The 24,817-nt window shown below is 39.6% G+C and overlaps 1 protein-coding gene across 1 annotated transcript; it reads right to left on the bottom strand.

Moving 5' to 3' along the window:
- Positions 1-7,454: 7,454 nt before the first annotated feature.
- On the bottom strand, positions 7,455-24,552 carry mtmr6 (myotubularin related protein 6). The gene is made up of 15 exons (XM_079260023.1): positions 24,369-24,552; positions 20,997-21,128; positions 18,662-18,824; positions 18,332-18,489; positions 17,427-17,555; positions 10,939-11,073; positions 10,641-10,773; positions 10,445-10,554; positions 10,209-10,334; positions 10,042-10,091; positions 9,839-9,932; positions 9,644-9,750; positions 8,907-9,041; positions 8,681-8,807; positions 7,455-8,109 (listed from the first exon to the last, which is right to left on the bottom strand). The coding sequence occupies exons 1-15, from the start codon at positions 24,390-24,392 to the stop codon at positions 7,759-7,761; spliced, it is 1,974 nt and encodes a 657-aa protein (XP_079116149.1). The 5' UTR covers positions 24,393-24,552; the 3' UTR covers positions 7,455-7,758.
- Positions 24,553-24,817: the final 265 nt, after the last annotated feature.

Here is a 24,817-nt window from a genome sequence, read left to right as displayed (position 1 = left end):
TCCCTCTCTGGCCACACATGCACTCTCCCTCTTTCTCTCTGTCTCCCTCCACCCTGCTGTCTGCTGCTCCTTCACTCCCACTCTGACTTGCTTTGACGCCTGCCTGCTGGTTTTCTCTGCCTCCCGCCCTCCCATGCCTCTTTCTCTCTCTCTCTCTCTCTCTTTCTATCTCACGCAAGCGCGCACACATGCATGCTGTGTGCTGCTCCTCACTGTATCCATGGCAACTGGGTGGGCTAAGCAGCTTTCGTCAACGTTGGCAGGGCGCCAGTGTCTGTCCTCCACTCCCTCCCCCATCCTCTTCCTCTTCTCTTCCTCCACCTTGCCTGTCACTGATGCTGTTTTTTCTTTTAATTTAATTGACCATGTGTCCGAAGTCTCCTCAGTTCACTGCTGTTGCTGTCACCCCTGCATGGGGGGGGGGGTCTACTGTTCATGCTGCAGGGTGCTCATTAATCAACAAGCACATCCACTGATGTGTACTGGAATATCCAATATAGGTATAAAATGCCTATATCAGCTTTCTAATTGGGTCATGAGACAGACTGAAATGATTAACTCTGAACACACTATACGTTACATTAATTTGTCTTTAAATAAAATCAGGGCTACAAACAGCAACAGGTCCATCAAGTGAAAGAATGAAACTCTAACATTTTTGTTTCAAACTTTTAAGCTTCCCAAGATTTATAAAACTTTTAGGTAAACAGTGAGTGTATTAATAAAGCCTAATTCGCTTAACCTTTTGTTTACAAAACTGTTCGACCGTGTCAGCGTGAGTGTGGAAAATCTCAAAGTAAATTAAAGTAATCCTTCCAAAAGCCTGAAGAAGGAGACTCAGTTGCAAGACTTGCTGATCAACAGAATTAGTGGGCATAAGCTGGGATATGGATTTAGATAGAAATATTTCAGTGCTGCAGCACACACACAGTAAGATTTCCATCACTTCAGAAGACTCAACAATAATCTGAAATAATTTACTGGAATTTATGTCTAATTTCAACCAAATTTACAACTTGAAATAGAACTATGATGAGAACTATGATAACTTTGTAAACAGATTTAGGGTTCCCAAAGCATGCGGAATATGCTAGTGTGTACACACACACACACAGCATAGTACAGTTTGGGTGAGACTTATACACCATATGGTCTCTGGCTCTCCATATGGACACCCAGAGTCAGGTGTCTGGGAGCTATAGCAGCACATTTAACTGTCCTCCTGTCATCCTAAATCAGCGTTGTGCGTTACCAGTCATGCAGCCAACAAAATAATCTTTCTTTCCAGAGTAGCTAATCTGTTAGCACATACCTTGACAACCAGCAGAGTTTACAGGAGCATGCTGAATAATTAACCTAGGGGCCTTTGTTATATAGTTTTTTTTATTTATTTAACTTTTATGATTGTTGTATTTTCAGGGTTTACAAAGCTGACTGGAATTATGTTATTATCTATAACTATCTTAAGTTAGAATGTGAATTGTTAGGGTTTATTAAAATTTCTAAGCTTTTTCCTGAAATGATTGTAAACTATGAATAAGCTTAATTGAAACAGAAAAGAAAACAAAATACTGGTTTTCACTGGATCCAGTGTGGGTGTTCTTTTTATTGCCCATTTAACCCCCTCCCAACACCTCATGAATCACTCTGATACCCCAACCCCCTTACAAACCTCCTCTACCATCCTTCCTTCCCTCTCTTTCTCCTCTCATCCGCCTCCTCCTCCTCCTCTTAGAGGCTGTAGGCACAGGCTTTCCTCTTCCAGTCCACTGCTATCAAACAATGTCTGCATTCACGAGCCCAAGGCAACACATGCACACACACAGATCTGCAGACATGCATGCACCCACACATACACATTTTGAGGGCTTCCCCAGAGTGAAGCACTGAAGCATATCTTTCTTATGTTCTCTTACTAGAAACTGATAATCTGCTGACATCCAGTTACCCCATGTTCAGGCTTTCAGGTGTATCAGATACCAGGCAGAATGTCCTGCAGTCACGCTTGCGAGTCAGCTGGCTGCTGGGTGGACTTGGAGTTGATTCTGAGCAGCAGATGGCCAGTGGACTAACAAGTGCAGACTGATGAGTGGATTCAGTTATTACATGATGAGACAAAGGATTTTTGCTCGCTTCAAAAGCGGAAATGCATGCGGCTTAAGACACTGAAATGCCAGTAAATTACTCAAGCATGTGTATGACAATGCAATGAAGACCATTATGATAAAACTTGCGGCATATCTAATAGATTGCAAAGTGCTGCAGTTGGATGGGTTTGGAGAGATTGCAACAGGGTTTGATTAGTCAGAGCAGAACTGAGACCAAACGTAACACGAGCTGCTGTCTTTAGGCTTTTCATGCTTATGAGGCAGGTTTGGCTCTTGGAAAATGCAACATGTGCTCGTTTCAGTTGTCCAAGTCTCTGTCTTTCTGCTGTGAAAAAAAAACAACAGACACTTGCATGCAACAGAAGAAGAAAGTACCCTATTCCACTCCCCCCACTCAGCACCACCACCACCCTGTTTAATTAGGGTTCCCATTTCAGCCCCCTGAGAGTAGCTTCACACTAAGTGGGACAGTTAGAGGACATCTTGTCTGTGTGCATCTCTCACTATGCTACCTATTCGTATGATTTTGCCAGTCTATGCTTTAAAACAGTACTGCATCTATTATTGCCATACTGCCTACTTGCTGTTATTTTAGATCTTTTATATAAGGACAGTAAATAAGGAGTGTGTATAAGGTGGCGTCCCGTGTATGTGTGTGTGTGTGTGTGTGTTGAGGTTAAGTATTGGAGAAAAGCTGAATTGATGATTGTGTTATTTTAAAATTACGAAATGCTTACATTTAGTTTTGTACAGTGTTCTGGAAATGCACTGAATGTGTGAAAGCTTTTGTTACCATAGTAGCATTAAAGAAAAAGACATTTAAGTGCACTTCCTCTGCAAAACAATACACAAACACGTTTGTGTATTGTTTCCTCTTACGTGAGGAGTGGCGACCTAGAAGCCTCTTACTTTGCAGTAATCCTAATTAGTCATGCTTTAATTGTTTTAGTTTATGAAAGAATGCATTTTTATAATCCAGCTTTAATCAAAACTAGCTTTCATAAGAGTCCTTCTGGTGAAAATGGAAAATAACAATATGAATCAATGATTTTAATCATTTGTCTGTTCAGTCTACATATCATTTGTCTGTTCTAGTCTTTTTTATATTTGTTGTTGGTCAAGTTTATATAAGAATGTAAACTGTGTACCAGCTTCTTCATAAAAACCCTCTTTGGGAAGCAGGTCACTAATACATTTCATCCTTTAGAAATTTAAATTGAAAATGACTGATTGCTGACATAAACTGCATGCACTCACTGGTTGGCTGTCACACGCTGAACGGTTAGTTTTCCATTTCCTTTTGTTGTATGCTTGTGTTGCTGATGTACATCTGAGGTTACAGTTTTTCTTATCTGCATCTTTGACAATAAAAAAAATAAAATAAAAAAAAAAGATGTGGTTTTGTTGAGGTAAATGCATTTTTTAAAATGTTGAGAAATATACTTTAATCTGATTAAATTGCATTATTCTGGTATCATAATTGTTGGCAACAGAGTTTAGCTGCATCGTGACACGTGTGATACACACATCGAATGCTAGCATGCAAACAAAGATTGGTTGCAGCCAATCATCCATTAGTGGTCAATTGTACTGGCATTACTGCACAGGAAAGATTGAGCACACACACACACACACACACACACACGAATCACATCACACATTCAGGTCTTGTTAGCCAGGTTGTTTTAGGACAGGGGGTCTTCCAGCTTTGGATTAAACTAAGCTACAATGTATGTGTGTGTGTGTGTGTGTTAACACATTTGTGTCCACATTATAAAAACCTCCAGAATTAATCTCTGAGGTCTTTTGTTACTTAAGTTCACAACAGGGAGTGGTACACACTCTTTTTAAGCTGTCTAGGGACAGGATTTCCAAACACTTTTACATACCAGAGACTTCAGTTTTTGGATGAATAATATTATTTATGTATGTATTTATTTTGTAAATGGCAGAATCACCCTCTACCTTTAAATAACATAAATAGCACAAGGACCATTACATTCAAATAACACTGCAGTCATGTTTAAATCCTTCATTTTGGAAGTTATTTTTCCGTATGAGATTTTATTTTATTTTTTTATAGATCAGAAGTATATTTCTGCCATGAAAACATGCAGCATACACCTCCTTAAACTACAATATGCTGCTGTTATGTTTTAAAACTGCAGTTGGCCATTAAGGATGTCAGTCATGTGATAGAAAATGTAAGTAATTAATTCTCTAAATTGAGTAGTGCTGCTGCCTATTTCAAATAATTATAATAAAAAAAAAAAAAAATCCAAAGAACAAGAACTGTATGTTTGACTGTCTTAAACACCACACAACCAAGGCAGCTGGATAGTCATACACTTTATCTAATCATATTATCTGTAACTGCATCGTAAAAATCATAATAAAATTCAGGTTACCACCCACAACCACACACACAGCCAGCATTGTGCAGGTTTATGTACATACACAAAGAACATGGAGCATTGTGTGTGTGTATATATAGTCATTTTGCAAGCATACCGGATGCATTTATGTTCAGTGTTAGTACAGCCTTATGGCCTTGTCATAGGAAATGTCCTACCAGTATGGTGTGCAGCACTTATCTGAATGATTCAAAACCCTAGGAGAGCCGTCAGCAGCCTGTCTGTGGAAGAGGCTTCTCAATGTTTAATGCAAGGTAATGGGCACAAGTAGGCTGCAGGAAGACAGAGAGCACAGACAAAAGCGTTGGAGGCGGATTAACCTGACAAACATTTGCACCTTAAGACAATCTCTTAATACCATTAGATCAGTGCTTAATTCATTATAACAGCTAAACATTGTAAATAAGGACTTAAATTGTCATTGATACGGCATTGTGTTACTTCTTTAGCTTCCCCTCGGCCATAAATATAGTTAATGTTAAGGTTGCTGTCATTGAATCAAAACTGACTTGCGTATCTGCTAATAGACATGGGTTTGTATGAGGCTAAATATCCTTTTGTCTGGCACACACTTTAGCACAAATCTCCATTTATTTTCACTGCATGTGAAGGCGGTTAGCCATGCATTCATCTCCAGCAGACTGGATAACTGTTACGGTCTTTTAACAGGACTTCCTAAAAAGAGCATTAAACATCTGCAGCTCATCCAGAATGCTGCTGCTAGAGCTTTAAAGGTGGAGTATGTAAGATTTTCAATATTTTCAAAATAAATGAACTAATAAAATAACTACAATCATAATTAGAAAGATTTTTGAACATGTAGGTTCCAGTGTGTTCATATTTGATGCGTTATTAAATTACAAGTTTAATTAATGACAAATGACAAAAATCACTTTTTTTTTTACTGGTAGGCAAACATTTAAGAAGGGTCTTTGTCATTAATTAAACTTGTAATTTAATAACACATCAAATATGGACAGACTGGAACCTACATGTTTAAGAAAAAAACTATCTAATTATGTTTGTAGTTATTTTTTAGTAATTTTTTTTTTTTTTTTTAAATATTGAAAATCTTACATACTCCATCTTTAACTAGAACCAAGAGGTCTGAACACATCACACCAGTTTTAAAATCTTTACACTGGATTCCAGTCAGTCTAGATAGATTTCAAAACACTGCTGATCATTAACAAATCCCAGAATGGTTTAGGACCAGAATACATCTGTGAGATGTTCAGAGACTGTAAACCAAGCAGAGCTCTTAGATCCAAAAACTGAAGTCGACTAGTCCAGACCAGAGTCCAGATTAAACAACTCTCACCAAATGTAGAAACTTTTTAAATCCAGGTTATAAACATTACTTTTCTTGTGTGCCTCTGCATCATATCAGCACAGTAACTTTTGATCAACTCTAATTTGAATTATTTTAATATAATGTAGGATTTTATTGTGATTTTGCAATTTGTGTTTTCTTTTATGCTTTTTTTGGTCTGTTTTTACACCATCTGTAATGCTTTTAATGTTTCGTGTGAAGCACTTTGAATTGCCTTGTACGTAAAAGCTGCGATACAAATAAACTTGCCTTGCCTGAGCAAAGGGGTGTTTGAGAAGGAAGTAGTTTATGCTCAGTGCTGCAAGCACCAATTCAATAAAGTATTTATTGGCATACTGGCTGAATAAACACAACAGAGTTTGATATTTGCACAACAGAGAGTGTCTATGTCTATGCAGACATCCGCATGGTTCACATCTTGTCACAGTGACTGATTTGTACAGTCGATCTAATCTACTGCAAATCTAATCCTTTCTGAGCTTTGATATGAAGCAAACTTACAACATTAGTCTGGAATTAACACAGAACCATTTTGGTCTTTACAAATGAGAACATTACAGGCTGAGCCAAAACATACAGTCTGGCTCAGAAATGAAGTTGAACTCATGGCCCAGATTCATATTTTGCAGGCACTGGGACCTCTTTGGTAACTCTAACCCAGATATGAGAGTGTCACTCTGCTGTTCCAAGACATAACACAGAACCTCCGATAGATTTGGCTCAAATGTCCCAAAAATATGCCAAAATCTGTTTCTTGCACTTCAAATGTTTTTCTGTCAAACAGCCCAAATATCAGTTGATGGAAAAATCTAAAACTCTTTGGGAAAAAAAAAGAAAGATTTTGTAAGATAGAACAGTTTCAGGGTTAATCTTGTATGCAAAAGCAAATCTACCGATCTCAGGCCCAGTTTGTTCGTGCATGTATACCAGTCACCTCAGATCATGGACAGCTGTTATAAGTAATAGGTCACCTACATGGCAGATAAATACGACCGATGGGATTTGAGGATCAAAACACATTAATAAATCAGATTATCCGATCAGTGCCTGATCAATGCCAGAAAATAAAAGGTTTAAATGATCAGGGTGGGCTGCGGTTAAAAAGCTGATGATCTTTACAGTCTGCATCCACAATAATAAAACAATTTGTTGAATATTTCAGAAGCCATTCATTTATGTTCAGACTGCTTCAACATGATCAAATGAACAGCAAAATAATGGATGGCAGTTTAAGTTGACTTGTGTCAGCAATAAGAACTTAAAAAACACTTCTAAAAAAATAAACCAAACTGAATCAAGTGAGATTACCCAAATTTTAGGACACGGTTTGCCTGCTATCTATCATGAGGTAGATATGATGACCTATTTTTCTCCAATTGGCCATCCAACAAAGAATCCGCTCAATAATGTTAGATTAGGTTGGCTTCCAGCCTTAAGTTGAAATGAAATATTTCCAGTGCCAGAGAAAGTGCTTCTCTCCCTTTTTCCAGAGAGAAAAACTGCTGAAAATATGTAGGACATGTACTTTTAAAGTTATTCACAAAATTGATTAAAAAAAAAAAGACAAATATCAACTTTTTTTTTTTTTTTTTAATTAATTTATTCTCTTTTCATGAGTTTCTATAGTGCTTTTTAACATTCATTTAAAAAAAAAAAAAAAGAAAGTCTTCATAACTATAGGTGCAGTATATGACATTATAATGAGGCTTTCCATAGAGATTTATACTATACAGACGTACGACTTCAGCCATTTGGCCCATTCCGGACCATTCGATACTCGGCACATTGTCACATACACAACCACAGCTTCTCCTCAATGCACACACACAAACACACACTTTCAGTTAGCCTTCTCACTCAGCCACATCCATCTATCAGAGTCCAAAAAACCCTCCGTTTGGTTTCAGCAGGTCATACGTGCCACACCGAACTCCAGACTGACGACGGCCGGCTCTTCTTTGGCGACGCCGCTGTTGTATGACCCCTCCAGTTCCCCGCAGCTCTGCTTCCTGCTCTCGGTGCCGCTGCTGCCCTCCACCGTCCGCTCGGTGTCGGTGCTCTCTGTCACCTCCTCGGCCACCTCGCCTTGCTCATCTTCCTCGTCGTGATGCTGCACTTCTTTGTGGTTGATGGGTGCACCCAGAATGAGGGAGTCGGGACGTGGCGGCAGGGGGTTGGAGCGCTGATCTCTGGTGGGAGGAGGCGCAGGGGGGTCAGAGGTTGCAACAGGGGTCACGCCAAGCTGTTGGAGCCTCTGGATGTAGAAAGTTTGTAAAGATAACGGAGAAACATTTAATACACTCAGCATTTCACTCATCAAAAAATGTAATAAAAGCATAAACTAAAGCAAACTAAACCTTGTGAAATACCACACGCGAAGGTGAAACATTCTTGAAAGTGTTTCAGGAAGTATAAAAACAACTTTTTTTGTTTTAAACAAAAAAATGGCTTCCACAGAGCAGCTTTTGATTGCCCTGAAAATTCCACCCTTTAGGTGCTATTACACTTTTATGTAAAGATTTCAAAATGGTCTAGCTTGGAAGGGGTTAATGATGAAGGGCATACATGTAAATGGGAGAAATGTAGGATTTAAACCTGCATTTGTGATGGGAGTACATTTTCTCATCTCTTTTACATATTGAACAAGATGCTGCAAATAGCTGAGTGTGTCTCCTTATCAGGTTTTAACTCCATTTTCCTCATAAACTCCTTTAGGAACCCGGTACTCCTTCTAACTTTGCAACTAACAGATCTTCCGACACGCGTTGCCTGAGGTTTTCAATACTAATGAATGGACTACTGTGTGTAAAGAGATAGCAGCTTACAGTCTCCAGTGCATGCAGTTTGCTTTCTGCCTTGCGGCTGTTCTCTCTCAAATTCAAAATGGTTTTGAGGATGGACTGCCGTGGGTGCATGGATCGATCGAACTGGTGGTACATGTTCCTCCAGAACCTTGGAAGCACAAGAGCACATGAAGGCGCAGATAGAATAATTGTTTTTTTTAATTCCAACGATTAATAATAGCAGGCAAGTAAAGAATCCTGTACTGACTTGAAATGGTAGGGCAAACTGGAGGGCTTCAGCACAGGATGCGCTTCAGAGAACGCAGGACTGTAGAACGGATTCAGGTAGTTCTGTTTTTCGCTCATTAGATATGCCCACAGTGAGTGAGTCCGCTCTCTCAACCTGGCACACAAAATGTCCGTTAAAAGACACCCAACATACAAATATACAGTCTGAAATTTAAAGTTCGCCTCATTTAATGTCATTTTTTTGTGGATCAAACTTGAACATGGTAGTAGTAGAATTACACCAAGTAATAAAACTATATTACAGCGCAGGAAGCATCAACTGAACTTTCATACACAGGGTTTCTCCCTTTCAGTACATTTATCCTCATTGGAAGGATGAGTGAAGTCTGAAAAGGGGCTTTATGAACTGATAAACAACACACACACACATCTGAATGCTTTGCTATTATTATTTTTTGCTCATGTGCAGCAAACAACAGATTAATTAACACACCCAGATCAGATAGTAGGACACATGGGGTGCTTGTTTACTGTTATTCATCCTCACTGATTAGTGTCATTTCACTTTTCCATTCTTCAGGATGCAACAAACAAAAACACATCCATATTTATGGATCTTTTTTACAGGGAAAAAGCATTTTAACCCATTCTTACTTACAAGATTCATCTGGTTATGCTTGTTTACAGCCGAATGAGGAGGCCTTTTTCTAGAAGCAAGTGTGTTGCAAAAGTGTCCTGTGGGAGTGCTGGACTTACTGCATCTCCTCTCTCTGCTTCTGATTGTTGCCGAGGAAGTTTCCATATTGGCAGGAGTGGACGTGCTCGTGGATCTGCAGCAGGAACCACTCGCTGAACTCGAACGCCTAAGGAGAGTGCTTTCATTAATTCCACAATGCACTCTGCAAATAGACAACTGCTTGCGTTGCAATACATTTCAGCCTTTCAACACACCTGCGGGAACTGCTCAGTCAGCTGCCAGACACACTCCAGGAACTGAGTGAAGATAGGAGACACTTCCTTTGGATCCCCATCCAACTGGTCACACCTTACAAATAAATTAGGATATGACTTCATATGCCATCAAACACATGTAGGATGCTCTAAAATGGCAGCGACACAATCACAAGTTCCCACTTGAGTCTCTGCAAACTCACCTGTCTGTAAACTTGTGACCAAAAGAGATCCAGTCTTTCTCTATCAGTACCTACAAAACAAATAGGCATGAAAAACAAGTTTAAGGCAACACAAATACACACACACACACACACACACACACACACACGTAGCAGCATCAAACTCTCTGTGCATTTGTGGGTCATACCATGAAGCCTTTGATGGTGCGATAGTAGGGGTCCATGAGCAGCGTCCCCAGGGAGCACACTTGGGCTGTTCTGTCCCATCCATCAGAACAATGAACCAACACACTGACTCCTTCCACGGTCACAGCCTGTGGGACAAGAATGTGGGCAGACAGAGGAAACGAGGAGAAACAGAGTATGTATGGGATACATAAACAATCCAGATGAGCCCATGTTTAATATAAAATCACAGCATTACCTTGCAGAGAAAGACAGCTGCATCTACAATAGCTTTGATATGCCGAAGCCAGCCGCTACTTTCTAGTCCCACCAGGTAGTCGCTCATGGAGAGAGACCGGACTCCAACCACTGGGAGACAGCGTAATTACGCATTCACTTTCAGCTTAATATGCCCCTTCTTAATTTATAATGCAACAGAATTCTGGTGGCAGCACCTTCTAGTAATTTCTGCAGGCTAGCCCTCATCACGTGGATGTTTTCAATCCCGACAAACTGGAAGCGGATGTTGGAGTAATTGTCCTTATTCTCGTAGCCTTTCCCTGCAGCTCGGTTTGCCATGGCATTCAACTGCAGGAAACAATGACACAGATTAAAAAGAATATTTAAACATCTTCTGGATTTCTCTTTATTGTCTCTGTAATTACATATTTGGCCTTATATTTAGGCATGTAGGAATGGTGCTCTTTTTTTTTTGATCCAGTAAAGATGTATGCTAGGATATGACCAGCTCACCTTTGGCCTTGTATCCATGACGTAAACAAATCGGCTGTTGTGATTGGCCTTGCTGATGGCCTGCAGCATGCTCTCGTCTTCAAGGCATCGTGCGCTGAACCCAGAAAGAGGCTGGCTGCAGCGACACACTGCTGCCTGTCACACAGTTCGTAGATGACGGTTAGACAAAAAGAAGAAGAAGAAGAAAAAAAAAAAAGATCTTTTAATACATTTTACTCATCACCTCCTTCCATGGAGTTGTTTTAATTCATCAACTACAGGACCAGTCAAAAGTTCAGACACACTTTCCCCATTGGATTTAATGGAAAAGTGTGTCCAAACTTTTGACTAGTGTATATCACACGAGTTTGTATAAAGGCCAAATTATTTGACCTTTTGTTTTTTTGTAACTTTTTATTTGTAAACATTTTCATTTATGAAAAACAAAACACAGAAGAGGTCAGGGGGTATCTAATACAATAATTGGCACGTACAAAAAAAATGTTTACATAAGATTAAGCCTTTTTTTTGTTTTAGGTACTGTCATAGTTCAGCCATTTTCTCCAGCGTCTTGTTCCTAGGTCTTGTTGAAGGCGCAAAGTATAAGTCATGAGTTCCATAACTTTAATGTTTTCAACGATGGAAATAAAGAGTCTCATTGTAGGAGGCTGTTTCTTTAGCCAGCATTTTGTGATAGCCTTCTTTGCTGATGTGGACAGGATTTTGAGGAGATACATATCATCTGTAGTCAGCTCATCTGGACTACATCCAAGGTATAGTAGTGTGAAAGAGCAGCTGACGTTATAACCTAGCACTTTGGAGATTACATTTGTCACCTCTGCCCAGAAGGGTTGAATAACTGGACATAACCAAAATATATGCCCGTGGTCCGCTGCTGTTTCACCACATTCCCTCCAACAGTGTGCAGAGCCCATACTAAACTTAGATTTTTGTTTAGGTGTAATAAAAAAGCGAATAAGTGTTTTCCAACAAAAAACCCTCCAAGTGTTGGAGTTGGTGGATGAAAACTGAATCTCCCAAGCCCCCGTCCACATGTCCTCTGTAATTACAGTATGCATTTCTTTTTCCCATTTTTGCTTTATGTAAGTTGTTGAATCTGTTTTAAGTATGATCAAACTACGGTATAGCTTACTAATAAGACTTTTGAGACTTGCTGATTTATATGCACTGATAAAGATGTTAACAAATAATGAAAACTCTTCAACAGTGGTATTCTGTATTCTTTTAGTAATATAATTGCGAAGCTGTAAGTATCTAAAAAAGTTGTGTTTTTCCAAACCGTACAACTCACATAAAGCATCAAAAGACATCAGATTTGCTTTCTTGTATACTGTGCAAACAGCAGTTAGGCCATATAATGTCCAATGTTTAAATCTGGTATCTTGTAAAGCAGGTAAGAAGTCAGGATCGTATGCTGGCCATCTAAGAATTTTAACCTCCTCCTGGAGTTTCAATTTATTTACCTCTGACTTCCAAATTTTAAGTGTCAAATTAATCCATTGGCTGGTTGTCAAATAGTTTCTACTTTCAGCAGTAATATGACCTAATCTTGATTGAATTGGCACATTAGATAGAGACGACTCAATTACCTTCCATTTCGCATCATAAGATGGGTTACACCAACAGACCAGTGGCCTCAACTGTGATGATACATAATAGTCTCGTAAAGAGGGTAGGGCCTGCCCCCCTCTTTCCCTCGGCAACTGCAATGTGCAAAATTTGACTCTTGGTCTCTTTTTAAGCCAAACAAACCTTGAAATGTGTTTATTCCATTCCCTAAACTGTTCATCAGAGATGGGTATTGGCAAAGACAAAAAAAGATATAATAGTTTAGGAAGTATGTTCATCTTGACTGCCTGTATTCTGTTGCCAATGTCAAGGGGAAGCAGGCTCCAGCTGTCGAGGTCACTGATCATTTTTTTAGTAGCAGGGTTATAGTTCTTATCATATAGTTGTGACAAATCTTTAGGTAAACACACACCCAAATATTTTATATAATCAGAGTACCAGTTAAAATTATACTTCGACGCCAACTCCTGTTCAGGATGAAAATTAAATGTCATGATCTGCGTTTTATGAATGTTAAGGGAATACCCAGAATATGAACCATATAATTGTAACATTTTCATTAGGACTGGTAAACCAGAGCTGGGATCTGTAATGGTAATTAGTACATCGTCTGCGTATAAACAGACTTTGTATTCCTTCCCACCTATTTGAATACCTTTTAATAGGGTCTCCTGGCGTATCGCTTGTGCTAAAGGTTCTATAAATAAATTAAATAAGTTAGGCTTCCAGGGCACCCTTGTCTACACCCGCGCTGTAGCTGTATGGGATTGGATAGGCTTCCGTTTATTTTGATTCTAGCACTGGGGGAGGTGTAGAGCACCTGAATACATTTTATAAAATCACTGCAGAATCCAAATCTTTCCATTGCTAAATATAGAAAGTCCCACCGGACCGAATCAAAAGCTTTTTCAGCGTCAAGACTAAGAACCATAGCATTTAAGTTTCTGTTTTGAATCTGTTCAATAATGTGGAGAGTTCTCCTAATATTGTCCTGGGTTTGTCTGTTTTTTAGAAAACCTGTTTGGTCTTCATCAATCAGTGAGGGCATCACTGTGTCCATTCGTCTCACCAGAATAGTTGTGTACAATTTGTAATCAGTGTTTAGAACACTTATTAGTCGATATGATTTACAGTCAGTTTTATCTTTTCCCTCTTTTGGAATCACAGATATGAAGGCCTCTTTCCAAGATGGGGGTACAGAGCCACCTTTCAAAATATAATTAAAACTAGTCTCGAGTTGGGGTATTAGGCCCTCTCTCATTTTCTTGTACCATTCAGGTGGGAACCCGTCCGTACCAGGGGATTTACTCGGTTTGAGACTTGAAATGGCTTTATCAATTTCCTGACGTGTTATTAATGACATTAATTTATTATTTGCATCTCTGCCGAGTGAGGGGAGGTCCAAAGAATCCAAAAAGGTTTTTATTATATTTTTGTCAGCCAAAACAGGTTGACTATATAAAGTTTTATAATATGTTTCAAATGATTTTTGAATACTATCTGGGTCAGTTACAATCTTACGGCTTTCAGGGTCTTTTATTTTATGAATTGAATTTTCAGCTCGTTGTTTTCTGAGCTTCCATGCTAGGAGTTTAGATGTTTTAGGCCCCACCTCGTAATATCTCTGCTTCATGTACCGTATATTTTTTTCAACTGCTTCACCTAATATTCTATCTATTTCTTGTTAAATCTGTCTCATTTGAAGTTCCACTGTGGAACTTTTTTCTTTCAGGTACCTTTCCTCCAAAAGTTTCAGTCTTTCCTGCAATTGGGACATTTCTAAAGTTTTTTGTTTTTTAAGCCTGGCAGATTTAGCAATTATTTTCCCGCGAAGAACAGCTTTAGCTGCATCCCACACAATGCTAGGGTTTGTCTCCCCATTGTTTTTGTCCTGTAGATACAGGTTTAATTCTGTTGTCATTGTCTGTATAAACGCTGGATCATTTAGCATACCAGTGTTTAATTTCCATAACGTGTTTCTATGTCTGGCATCCAAATGAAGACTTAAGTAAATTCCAGAATGGTCAGAGAAGTCTCTTTGACCAAGTCTGCATTCTTTTATTCTGTTTAGATCAGTTTTATACATTAAAATATAATCTATCCTTGAGTGGAGGGAGTGGCGTGCAGAATAAAATGTGAATCCTGGGACTGATCCATGCACAGACCTCCACACATCCATAAGGCCTAAGTCTAAAAGCATTTTGTTTACACGTTTTTCTATAGGAGTACGCTTTCTTCCTGTATTTGTAGTATCTAGTTGTGGACTTAATAACAGATTAAAATCTCCTGCACAAATCAAACACCCATGAGATTCTGTGATAATGAGATCAAACACCTTTTTGTAGAAACCCATACTGCTCCCAGGTGGTGCGTACACGTTCAACAACGTAGCATCTTTTTGGTCAATTTTACATTTCACTAGTATAATCTACCTTCATTATCCCTTAATTCAGATATGAATTCAAATTTGACTCTGTTTGAAATTAAGATAGCCACTCCTCGTTTTTTTCCACTTCTATGAGATGAGTAATAAGTATTTTTGAACCCCATTCTTTTTAGTTTGTCGTGTTCCATGTTAGATAGATGAGTTTCCTGCCAGTATGCTATATCTACTTTTTCTTTTTTCATTTTTACAACCAATTTGCTCCTTTTAATAGGATTATTTAACCCATTAACATTTAATGACAGTACGTTATATTTCTTAAAAGACATAAGTAAACAATTGAGACCTAAATGTCACCCCTGACCTCAAAATAACAACATTAAAACATGAACTCATTGAACAAAAAAACAATAGAACACAGAACTGGGTTTCCACTATGGAGGATGCAATATTGTCCTACGAAGGTGAGGGGGCAGGCCACAAGGTGGGGCCCCTCGTTTGGGTAAATGTCAGAGAGAAAAAAGAAAAGAAAAAAAAAAAAGGGTAAACAGGGATACAAAAAAATGGAGACCTCCAATCTGAGAATAGAGGCACTAGCCCGTTAACGATAATGAATTAAAACGGGTTACGTCATTATACCTGAGGTGTGAATAGTTCTGGAAATTTCTCACCGCAGTATGGTTCTTCAGTTCAGTATTTAGGAATCTTCTGTTGAATCTTCTGGTGTCCTGCGGAACTGATTCAACCTCTCTCGGATACTTTTGTGGAAATTCTCGCGGTGTGTAGTCTGTGTCTCCCACGGCAGGAGTTGCTTCAGCGTCTCCTCAGTCACGGCCTGTGCGGTGCTGGTCTTCACGACGGTGATCCGGTCCACGGCGATGCCTCTTTTCTGCAGGTCATCCGCAGCTTGAGTGGCACTATTGTAGAGGATGCTTCCAGAGTCAAAGAAAACGCGCATCTTGCTGAGTGGGGTCTGGAAACGTATCCCCTTAGCCTTCAGTGCTCTTTTGATAGGGATGTATTCTTTTCTTCTCTTCTGCACATCGAATGCATAGTCATGATCGAAGTACACTTGCTTGTTGTTGATGTGTATTGGCCTCTTCCATGCAGCGCGAAGCACTGCTTCTTTCACGGTGAAGCGGAGGAAGAAGACGACTATAGACCATAGACCGAGGGGGGGCTGTCGCGGGGGGCTTCAAACCTAACGCCCGGTGGGCGCGTTCAATGCCGAGATTATAATCCTGGCCCAGGTCGTTCTCAAATTCTCTTTTAATCAGATTTTCAATAAAGGGAATCATAGATGTGCCCTCCAAGTCCTCCGCCACTCCGTAGATCCGGATATTGTTGCGCCTGGCACGCCCCTCCATCTCGGAGACCTTCTCTTGCAGTTTATGTTGGTTTTGCATCAGCTGAATAAGTGCATCCTTCACTCCAATATCCCATCGCTCAGTTTCCGCCATGTTATCCTCGATCTGTTTCATGCGTGCCTCAGCGTGATCCACTCGCTTAGCGGACTCCTGCAACTTTAGATGTACCTCTTTAGTGAACTCGTCCATTTGTCTTTTCATATCCTCATGAAATGCTGAGCGAAAATCTTGCAAGTCAGTCTTTAACTCAGCTCGGAGAGTGGCCATTTCAGCAGTCATGACCTCGCTCATGGCACCTCGGATCAGATCTAAGCTAACCGCGTGGTCGCCATGTTGCTCTGATGTTAGCTTCGTTGTGTTAGCTGACGCTTCTTTTTCCATTTCACTGCCGGGATTGTTTCGTAGTCCGTATTTTGCTTTCTTAGTTTTATCCCCACTCATTACTGCTGCGGGTTAACACTATTTTTGCAGGATTTAATTCTCGAGTCTGGGGGAAATCGAAGGCTAGTGCCGGAGCTCAGTTCTTATGCGTGCATGTCTGGGAACGGCCACCGGAAAACCCTTGACCTTTTGTTTTGAATAACAAAACACACGGAGGACAACGTTTCCAAACCTTGGTAAATTTTGAATGCAGACATTCAGTTAAGTTTGTTTAAAATCAAGTTTTTCAAGTCGAACACCTGATGTCTAAAGGGCCGTGCAAAATAAAGAACACAAAAGCAGGCAGAGCTTCTGCTTTTTAAATGTCCCTTCACTGAAAAATTCAGGAATCAGACATTGTGTATGTTTTTGATTGGCTCCGAACGTTTGCTTTGTAAAACAAAACCTGTTAGTTCAGTCAGTCCACCTGCTACTTTGCAACACAACAGTTTCTGCCCAGATTTTTTTCGTAATCTCATGGCTGTGATGAGCGATTGCAAATCATTTCCATCGCTTCTTATGGCGCAAAAGAATGTTTCAACTTTGACATAAATCTGAGCACAACTGCAACAAGATGGTTTTTTTTTTTTTTACATTTCCAACATATTTCCTCCTTTTTCTTTGTCTTTTCAAATGTCAAGATGGTTAAAAAGCTTCATCATACAACAATAATAAAAGAGCAAGTCAAGCTTATTTAAATTAAATGTAAAATATGAAAGGTCTGATATACTAAATGTGTCTTTAAGTACCTTCTTTTCCTGATAGAAATATGTGAGGACAGGAAAGCGGCCTTTGCTCCTGAACTTGGAGCTTCCCACAATGATCGGCTTACTGGCTGTTATTGGAACGTAAAGGTCCCGAGGATATGTCTCACACACCTGGCAAAAACACACAGAAAACATATGCACCATAAGCAGACACAAAAGAGACTGGCAGACATCGTTATTATCTGTTGTCAATATTAAAATGACACACTGGACTCCATCTTGGTAAATGTCTATGTTTTATTCAAATTGAGCAGTGAAATGAAACCATTCCGGAAAGAGGGTCTGCTTGTCTGCCATAAACGTGCTACAAGTGATATTTAGGATGAAGACTGAAGCTCTAACGCCCTCTGCTGGACTAACATGGATGATCTCTTCACAGTGTTTGGTAATGGTGAACCGGTTGATTAAATAAGTCACGGCTTTACTAAAAACAAGCACAACGTTTACACAAAACAAAACATAAGAACATTTAATTTATTATTTTAATTTGTATCCAAACATGTACCCTGAACAACAAACAGTACGCAAGAAGGCTGCAGTGTGGCGTTATTAATTGAGAGTGATAACGACAGAGTCAGTGTTATCTTTGTGGTGGTGGTGGTGGTGGTGGAGGGGGTTTATGGCACAGAGTTGGAAGCAAGGTTCAAAAGCGGTCTGTCTTTACTATGTTTACCTATCATGTTTCTTACAGCGAAGAGATTTATGATTATCGGCTTAGATTGGCCTACTTATGCTGATATCCCCGTCTATAAATTTTAAAAGCTCACAGAGAGATCGTCAAATGTGAAGATGGTTTTTCAGAATTTTTAAGCTGCATCAAAGCTGTCAGAAATGTGAAGCAGCCTGTGGTGCATCAGATCACAAACATATAAAAGTTTAGCATCTACCTTATAGTCTCTGTTGACATCAGTCATCTGCCACTGGTCACAAGGCACGCCCATCCTCTCAAACTCCGCCCCCAGGTCGATGAGCTGCCATCCTTCTTCTCTCTGCTGGTCGTTCTGTTTGGGGTTGTAGGAGAATGCATAGAGCTCCTCGTAGTTTACTGCAACAGGAAGGATAAAATGCCTCAGAAATATGTAGTATATCTACTACTTTATGAATGACAACATGTGGAAGCGGCGCAGCAGACACATGGGAGATGAACAGTGGTGCAAAGATGGCCACAGTAGGAAGACAAAAGAGGCACAGCTCGATGCAGACACAATGAAACCCACCTGGCCGTAGAAGACACAGCAGTGAGCTGTAGATGTCGTGGCAGTCTCTTTCTCGTTGAACCACAAAATGAACCACCCTGAAGTTACGACAGTGAATGACCAGAGGACAGCCTACGGTGGTTAGACTGCGCTTCTCCACAGAGGCGATATGATGGTGCAAAATCTGGAAAAAAAAAAAGGAGTGAGAAGTGGATTATTTTCAGAGAAGGCTGGTAATAATCTGTCATGTAAAGGAATCATGTATATCCCGGTCTGCATGGATACACCTCCCCTACAACTGAGCCGAGTCCCCAATCGGACCAAGTCTAGTGGACTATCCTGATGTGAATACACCCTAAATCCTTTTTTTTTCTGAACCCCAGGCACATGTAATACTCAGTATATAAACAATAAATAGAACTAGTGAAAAAAAAAAACTTACATTGTGGATTATAAACACTGTACTTTAACATTTTTCAACTTTTCCAAGAAGATTTGAAAGTAAATTCCTTGATCTGTAGAAACTAATTAACAAAACAATCTTTAACTATTCAAAAAAGGCACAATTAAGTATTGACAAGCAGTAAAAAATACACTATATATTTTTTTTTACCTAGTTCAGCTGTTTACTGATCAGCCGCAACATTAAAACCACAAACAAATTCATGTCTGCATCTTTGTGGATGTTTTACTAGGAATTATTTTATTCTGCCATTAATGTGGATGCTAAATTAACAAGTACCATTCATCACCCTGCAGCCTCTCACTCCAAAGTAGTGAGACCCAAGACTCATGACTGTTATGTTCCTCAAGCCAAAGACCCCAGTCTGGTGACTTCACAAGCTCCTGAGAGCGTGATTATTTGAAGTACCATAAGAACTCCTATCCTGGCAGTACTGCGGTGTCACATACAGCAAAGTGTACATGAAAGGAAACCTTTATGTTTATTCTGGATTTATTAACCTGTTTTAACGTCATAATATTATAAAGTTTAGAGGATAACAAGGTCAAATGTTGCACATTATCATAATAATTAATGAATGCAGCTTGAGTCCCCAAACCTTGGGAAATCATTAAAATGAACATTCATCAGCATTGGTAATGATAAGCCCAACACACTGACACAAACAGGAAAACACACACACATACACACATTCTGAGTGCTGATCTCACCAGCTGTTCAGACAGAAACTTCACTGCTGATTAATATTTAATGATGCACCATAACATTCTGACAAACACTCCTTGTCCTGAGTGATCTTCACAACACACAGACACACACACGAACCAGCAGGCATGGAGAGGAAAAAAAAAATACACCCAGTTAACAAAAATGCAAAGTAAAAATGTCTTTCCTTTTACTCAGCAAAGAAGCAGGAAGGATGGTGAGGATGAGGTCAAAACCCAGAATTTGCTTTGCACAGCATTTTGAATCACACAAACCTCTCCACTGTGCAAAGTAGGGTCCTTGTTTTCGGCACAGGATTAAAAAAAGAGCAGCACGCATTATGAAAACCACCTTTTAACTAGCTATCTAAACTGCCAGTTTGGATGATATGAATGAAAATGTTCCTAAAAATAACAGTATTGGACACTTAAATCGAGCATATCAAGGCTTCTTATGTCATTATATGAACTGTTGCATCTAATTTGTTCTGTAAAAATTCCTAATATGTCTCAGATGGCTGCCATGTGATGATTACAGTACTGATGATCTCCTACTTCAAATCCTTTATTTTTCTTCTACGCTCCTCTAAAATCCCAACACTGCTGCTGCATTTGCCATTGCAACATTTAAAAAACAGCAAAACACTGGGGAGATGTGTCCCACTGCTGCTACTAGAAAGGACTGATCGAGTTTTCACAATGCTACAACTGCGATCCTCTTTCATGTCGAGGTTGAAAACATGCATACACTTCACAAACACACACACACACACACACACACACACACACACACACACACACACACACACACACACACACACACACACACACACACACACACACACACACATGCACACACCTAACAGCATGCCCTGCAACTCTTTAATGGAGGTTTTTGAAACTCTACCCTACTTCTTTTCTCTCTCTCTTTCCTGACACAACACTTACACACACACACAAGTGCAATACCAACAATTGCACACATAGTTGTGGCCTCTGTATGGCTACAGAGAGGAAACAAGAGAATCACATTGGGAGCTCCAGCTTCAGTCCAAAGCGCATTCATGTGCAGATGAAACATTCGAGAAAATCTTGACCTTTAGATATGTCTGTCTGTCTTTTATACATTTTTGCCCATGGACAGTTGGAAATGTCGCACTGACAGAATAGTCACAGCAAGAATACTCACCCAGACCTCCTGTCCAGGAGAGGTTGAATTGTTAGAGCTGCTCTCCACAAAGATGAGATGTGTGGCTGTGAGGTACAGTGTTCCATTGGTGGATTTGTTGCTGAAGCGATCCACCAGCTGCACCTGCTCCACCTGCAAAGACACAAGTACATGCCAGCGGTAACTAACGGATAAGCAGTATTTTTTTCCTGGTTTTGGCCGTAAACAGAATATGATGAAAAGAGGAGAGATGGGAATTATAGCTGATGCAAAATTACTCTAAGCTGCTCTTGGCATTGCTTCTCGGTGACACATCACACCACACTGACCCCCTGGCTCTGACAACCATTCGGCAGATCTTCTGTCATTGGAATCCAAAGTGATTTCTGAACAAGGGAGGAAAAGTATATTGATGGCGATGCCAGTAATAGCTAGGCCTGTCATGGTAACAAATTTTGCCATGTGATTAATTAGTCTCAGAAACTATTGCGATAGATGATAATAATTCGCTAAGCGATTATTGTCGTCTTGAGACCATTTACAACTAAAATAACAATAATGCTGTAATAATGTAAACACACTCTTTCAAAAATCAACATACTTTCATTTCTAAAGAACATTTAGCTTGATGTGCAGACTAGACTGTGACTGTGAAACGTTTGTCGCATCACTTTACCAACCCCGCTGTATGAGTGCACACCATGTTGCCTGTTCTGTTTGCATTTAATCTGTCGGTTAAACACCCCAGTGGTCGTAGACTGTCTGGAAAATGGAACTAGCCTGTGCATTAAGGCCTTTTTTGTCCCAGTTGGGAAAACTGCAGTTGATGGTTGTGTTCCTTTTTCATGATTCTTGTAGTTAGGATGTGAGCATCTCCTGAGTTGGAGTCTGCATGTACGGGACCCAACTGCCCAGGTTATGCTCATTGCTCTTATAGTTATGGGTAGTCTAGCCAACCATTACTTATGTAGCAATGGGGATGTTACCTGATGCACTGAGAAGTACCTCGCCCTATTTCTCTAATGTATTTATGTATAAATATATGACAATATTGACATCTCATCCACAGGTCTTCCTGAATAAGTGCAGTTGTACATGTTGATCTGTCTTTCCTGTCCTCTCCACCCCAACCAGTTGAGGCAAATGGCTGCCCTCCCTGAACCGGGTTCTGCTGGAGGTTTTCTTCCTTTTAAAAGGGAGTTTTTTCCTTCCCACTGTTGCCTCGTGCAGCTCAGGATGGGGGATTAGATCGAAGTCATGATTCGATGCAATCAGTTGGTTTCTATTATAGGCTATGTATGAATTGGCTTTAAATTATGTGTATGTAAAGTGCCCTGTGACAACATTGTTGTGAAGTGGCGCTATACAAATAAAGCTGAATTGAATTGAATTAAATTTTAAGCGCAGATGGAAGCTTGTTGTAATGCTGTGTTGATTTAATGTTGTCTTAAAACAAATGTGGCACTCGAGAGAGAAAAGAAAAATGCAAATGATTGCGTCCGGCAAAATTATCGCACGCATTTTTTCTGATTGTCTGATTAATTGATTTATTGCTTATTGCGACAAACATATACAACATGTACAACCAGCTTCTTCATTTTTATTGCTGTAAGTCAACCCAGCTAATTCACAAGCACACAGACACCTATTTTTAGAGGCATACACAGAGAACAAACACAAAAGTCACAAATTTTCTATTAAAGAGCCGTGCCTTGCCAAGTTCTTCCTGTCGCTGCTAACTGTCTAAATGCATGCTGTATCACACTAGCATCCCTTGTGCTGACTCAGACATCCCCTTCCTTCTTGCCATTTTCCTGTTTGATGTCAGATATGATGCAACGACTGACCCTGTTTCTGTTTCTAAGCAACCTGAGATTCACAGTCCTGTCGTAAGCCGGCTTCTTACAACAAACAGGAAGTCAGAAGCGTGTGAGTAAAGGAGTGAGACGATAAATGAGGGAAACGTGAGTTGTGTGTCTCTTATGAAAGAGAACTATTAATGCAAGCTACACTTTTCTTCAAAATAGTTGGACAGAGGAGGTGTAAATATTTTGTTTTTTATGCTAAAGGTCTACAGTAATGTCCTCTTTTGTCTCAGCAAACTATGAGGACTTGTTATAATGGGGACACACCCTGTCTGCAGGTAATCACTCCCACCTAAACCTTGCAAAGTACACAAAGGACTGTGTGTACTAACTTGATGAAACCTATTTCAGCATTCTCACGCTCAAACATATCAGAAAAGATGAAAAGTCTCAAGATCTTTGTTTGACTGGCCAAAGTCAATGGAAATGTGTCCTACATCATAATCAGTGCAGTTAATATGAATTTGTATTTGCTATGCTAGATTTGTACTCTATTACAGATTTTACAACCCTACTTATGATTTACAAAACTCAGAATGGTTTCGGCCCAGATTGCATCGGTTATATGTTTAAAGACTATAAGCCGAGCAGAGCTCTTCGAGCCAAAGACTCAGGTCAAGTAGTCTAGATCAGAGTCCAGACTAAACATGAAGAAGCAGCATTTAGCTGTTATGTCGTAAACAAATGCAACAACCAGTGGAGATTAAAATTCACTTAATGTAGACACTTTTAAATCCAGGTTATAATGATTTTTCCCCAAGCACCTATGCATGAAACCTGCACAATAACTGCACAAGAACTTATCTTGCTTTTAATTAGTTGAGTTTTGCCATTTGTTGCTGCCTTGTATGCTTTCTTTACACCATCTGTGATGCCTATGATGTTTTATGTAAAGGATTTTGAGTGGACTTGCAAATTATCTTACCTATTACAATGCAGACTTACTTTTATATTAGACCAATAGGATTCACTACCATACTGAGAAATTCTTCATCTTTATAAATTAACAAGAATGATGCACCATTTAAGATAGAACAAGATTGCTAGTCTACAGATTAAAAACATTATTTTAAATTGCATATCAACAATAATCACATTGTTTTCTTCTGACGGGCCCATCGACGTCTAGTTTTAAAGTAGCTTGATATCTTCTGGTAGTATTCAGTCGTACAAAAGTCACTTAATAATTTGACAAAGTGACAAACTAAATCAATAACCGGGCGTGCAAAGTAGTCAGATTACACAGAGGAAGCATGCCAATTCGATGCAGCGAGGATAACAAACAAACAAACAAAAACAAAAGGCTCATTGATGCTCATCACGTCTGACACTTGGAGCTGCTTGCGACACCTGCTAGCAAGCATGCTAGATAAAACCACAAACATGCACTAATGTTGGTAGTTGGATAACGCAGCAACACTCAAGCGCCGCTAAAATACTTTTTAAAAGGAAAACGAAAAGGAAAAAACAACAGGCCGGGTTGCTGACTGTATGAAATCCATTTTAGTAGCAAGAAAACGTTAGCTACCTTAGGGGTTCGGATATGTTCCATTTGTCCGAGTCGAAGCAGCTGTCAGCGCCTTCAGGGTTTCACACAACACCTTTTCCTAGCATTGATAATATAATGTCCTCAGCTGCAGCACTATCCACCTTTACTTTTCAGTCGCAGACGATTTGTGTTTATTGTCAATTATTTCTCTCTTCCATCCGCATAAAGCTTACGGCAATTACAAAGCACTGGGGACTACATATTGTCAAAACAAAAGCTGTGCATCTATTCCGACAAATAGTACACTCATTATAAAATCAAGTTGTACTTAAAATAGCATTCATTATGAAATATTTTTTACTTGTATTTTATTTTGCAGACACGTTTGGATTTATTTATTAAGTATATGAGGGTAAATATCCTTTTATTTTGACGGAAAGACCGGGACTAATTTGTGGTCTTTTCCGTTCCGTTGCTCCGTGTGACTC

This window comes from Telmatherina bonti, assembly GCF_933228915.1.
Source record: "Telmatherina bonti genome assembly, chromosome: 20".
Lineage (NCBI taxonomy): Eukaryota > Metazoa > Chordata > Actinopteri > Atheriniformes > Telmatherinidae > Telmatherina > Telmatherina bonti.
This window is presented reverse-complemented; position numbering and strand designations above follow the sequence as displayed.

Coding starts and splice junctions, on each gene's coding strand:
- mtmr6 (XM_079260023.1), bottom strand. CDS start 24,392: ATGGAACATATCCGAACCCCTAAG. Junction 9,933..10,041: donor GGTCACAAGTTTACAGACAG/GTGAGTTTGCAG, acceptor TTTATTTGTAAG/GTGTGACCAGTTGGATGGGG. Junction 9,042..9,643: donor AAGCAGAGAGAGGAGATGCA/GTAAGTCCAGCA, acceptor TTTGTGTGCCAG/GTTGAGAGAGCGGACTCACT.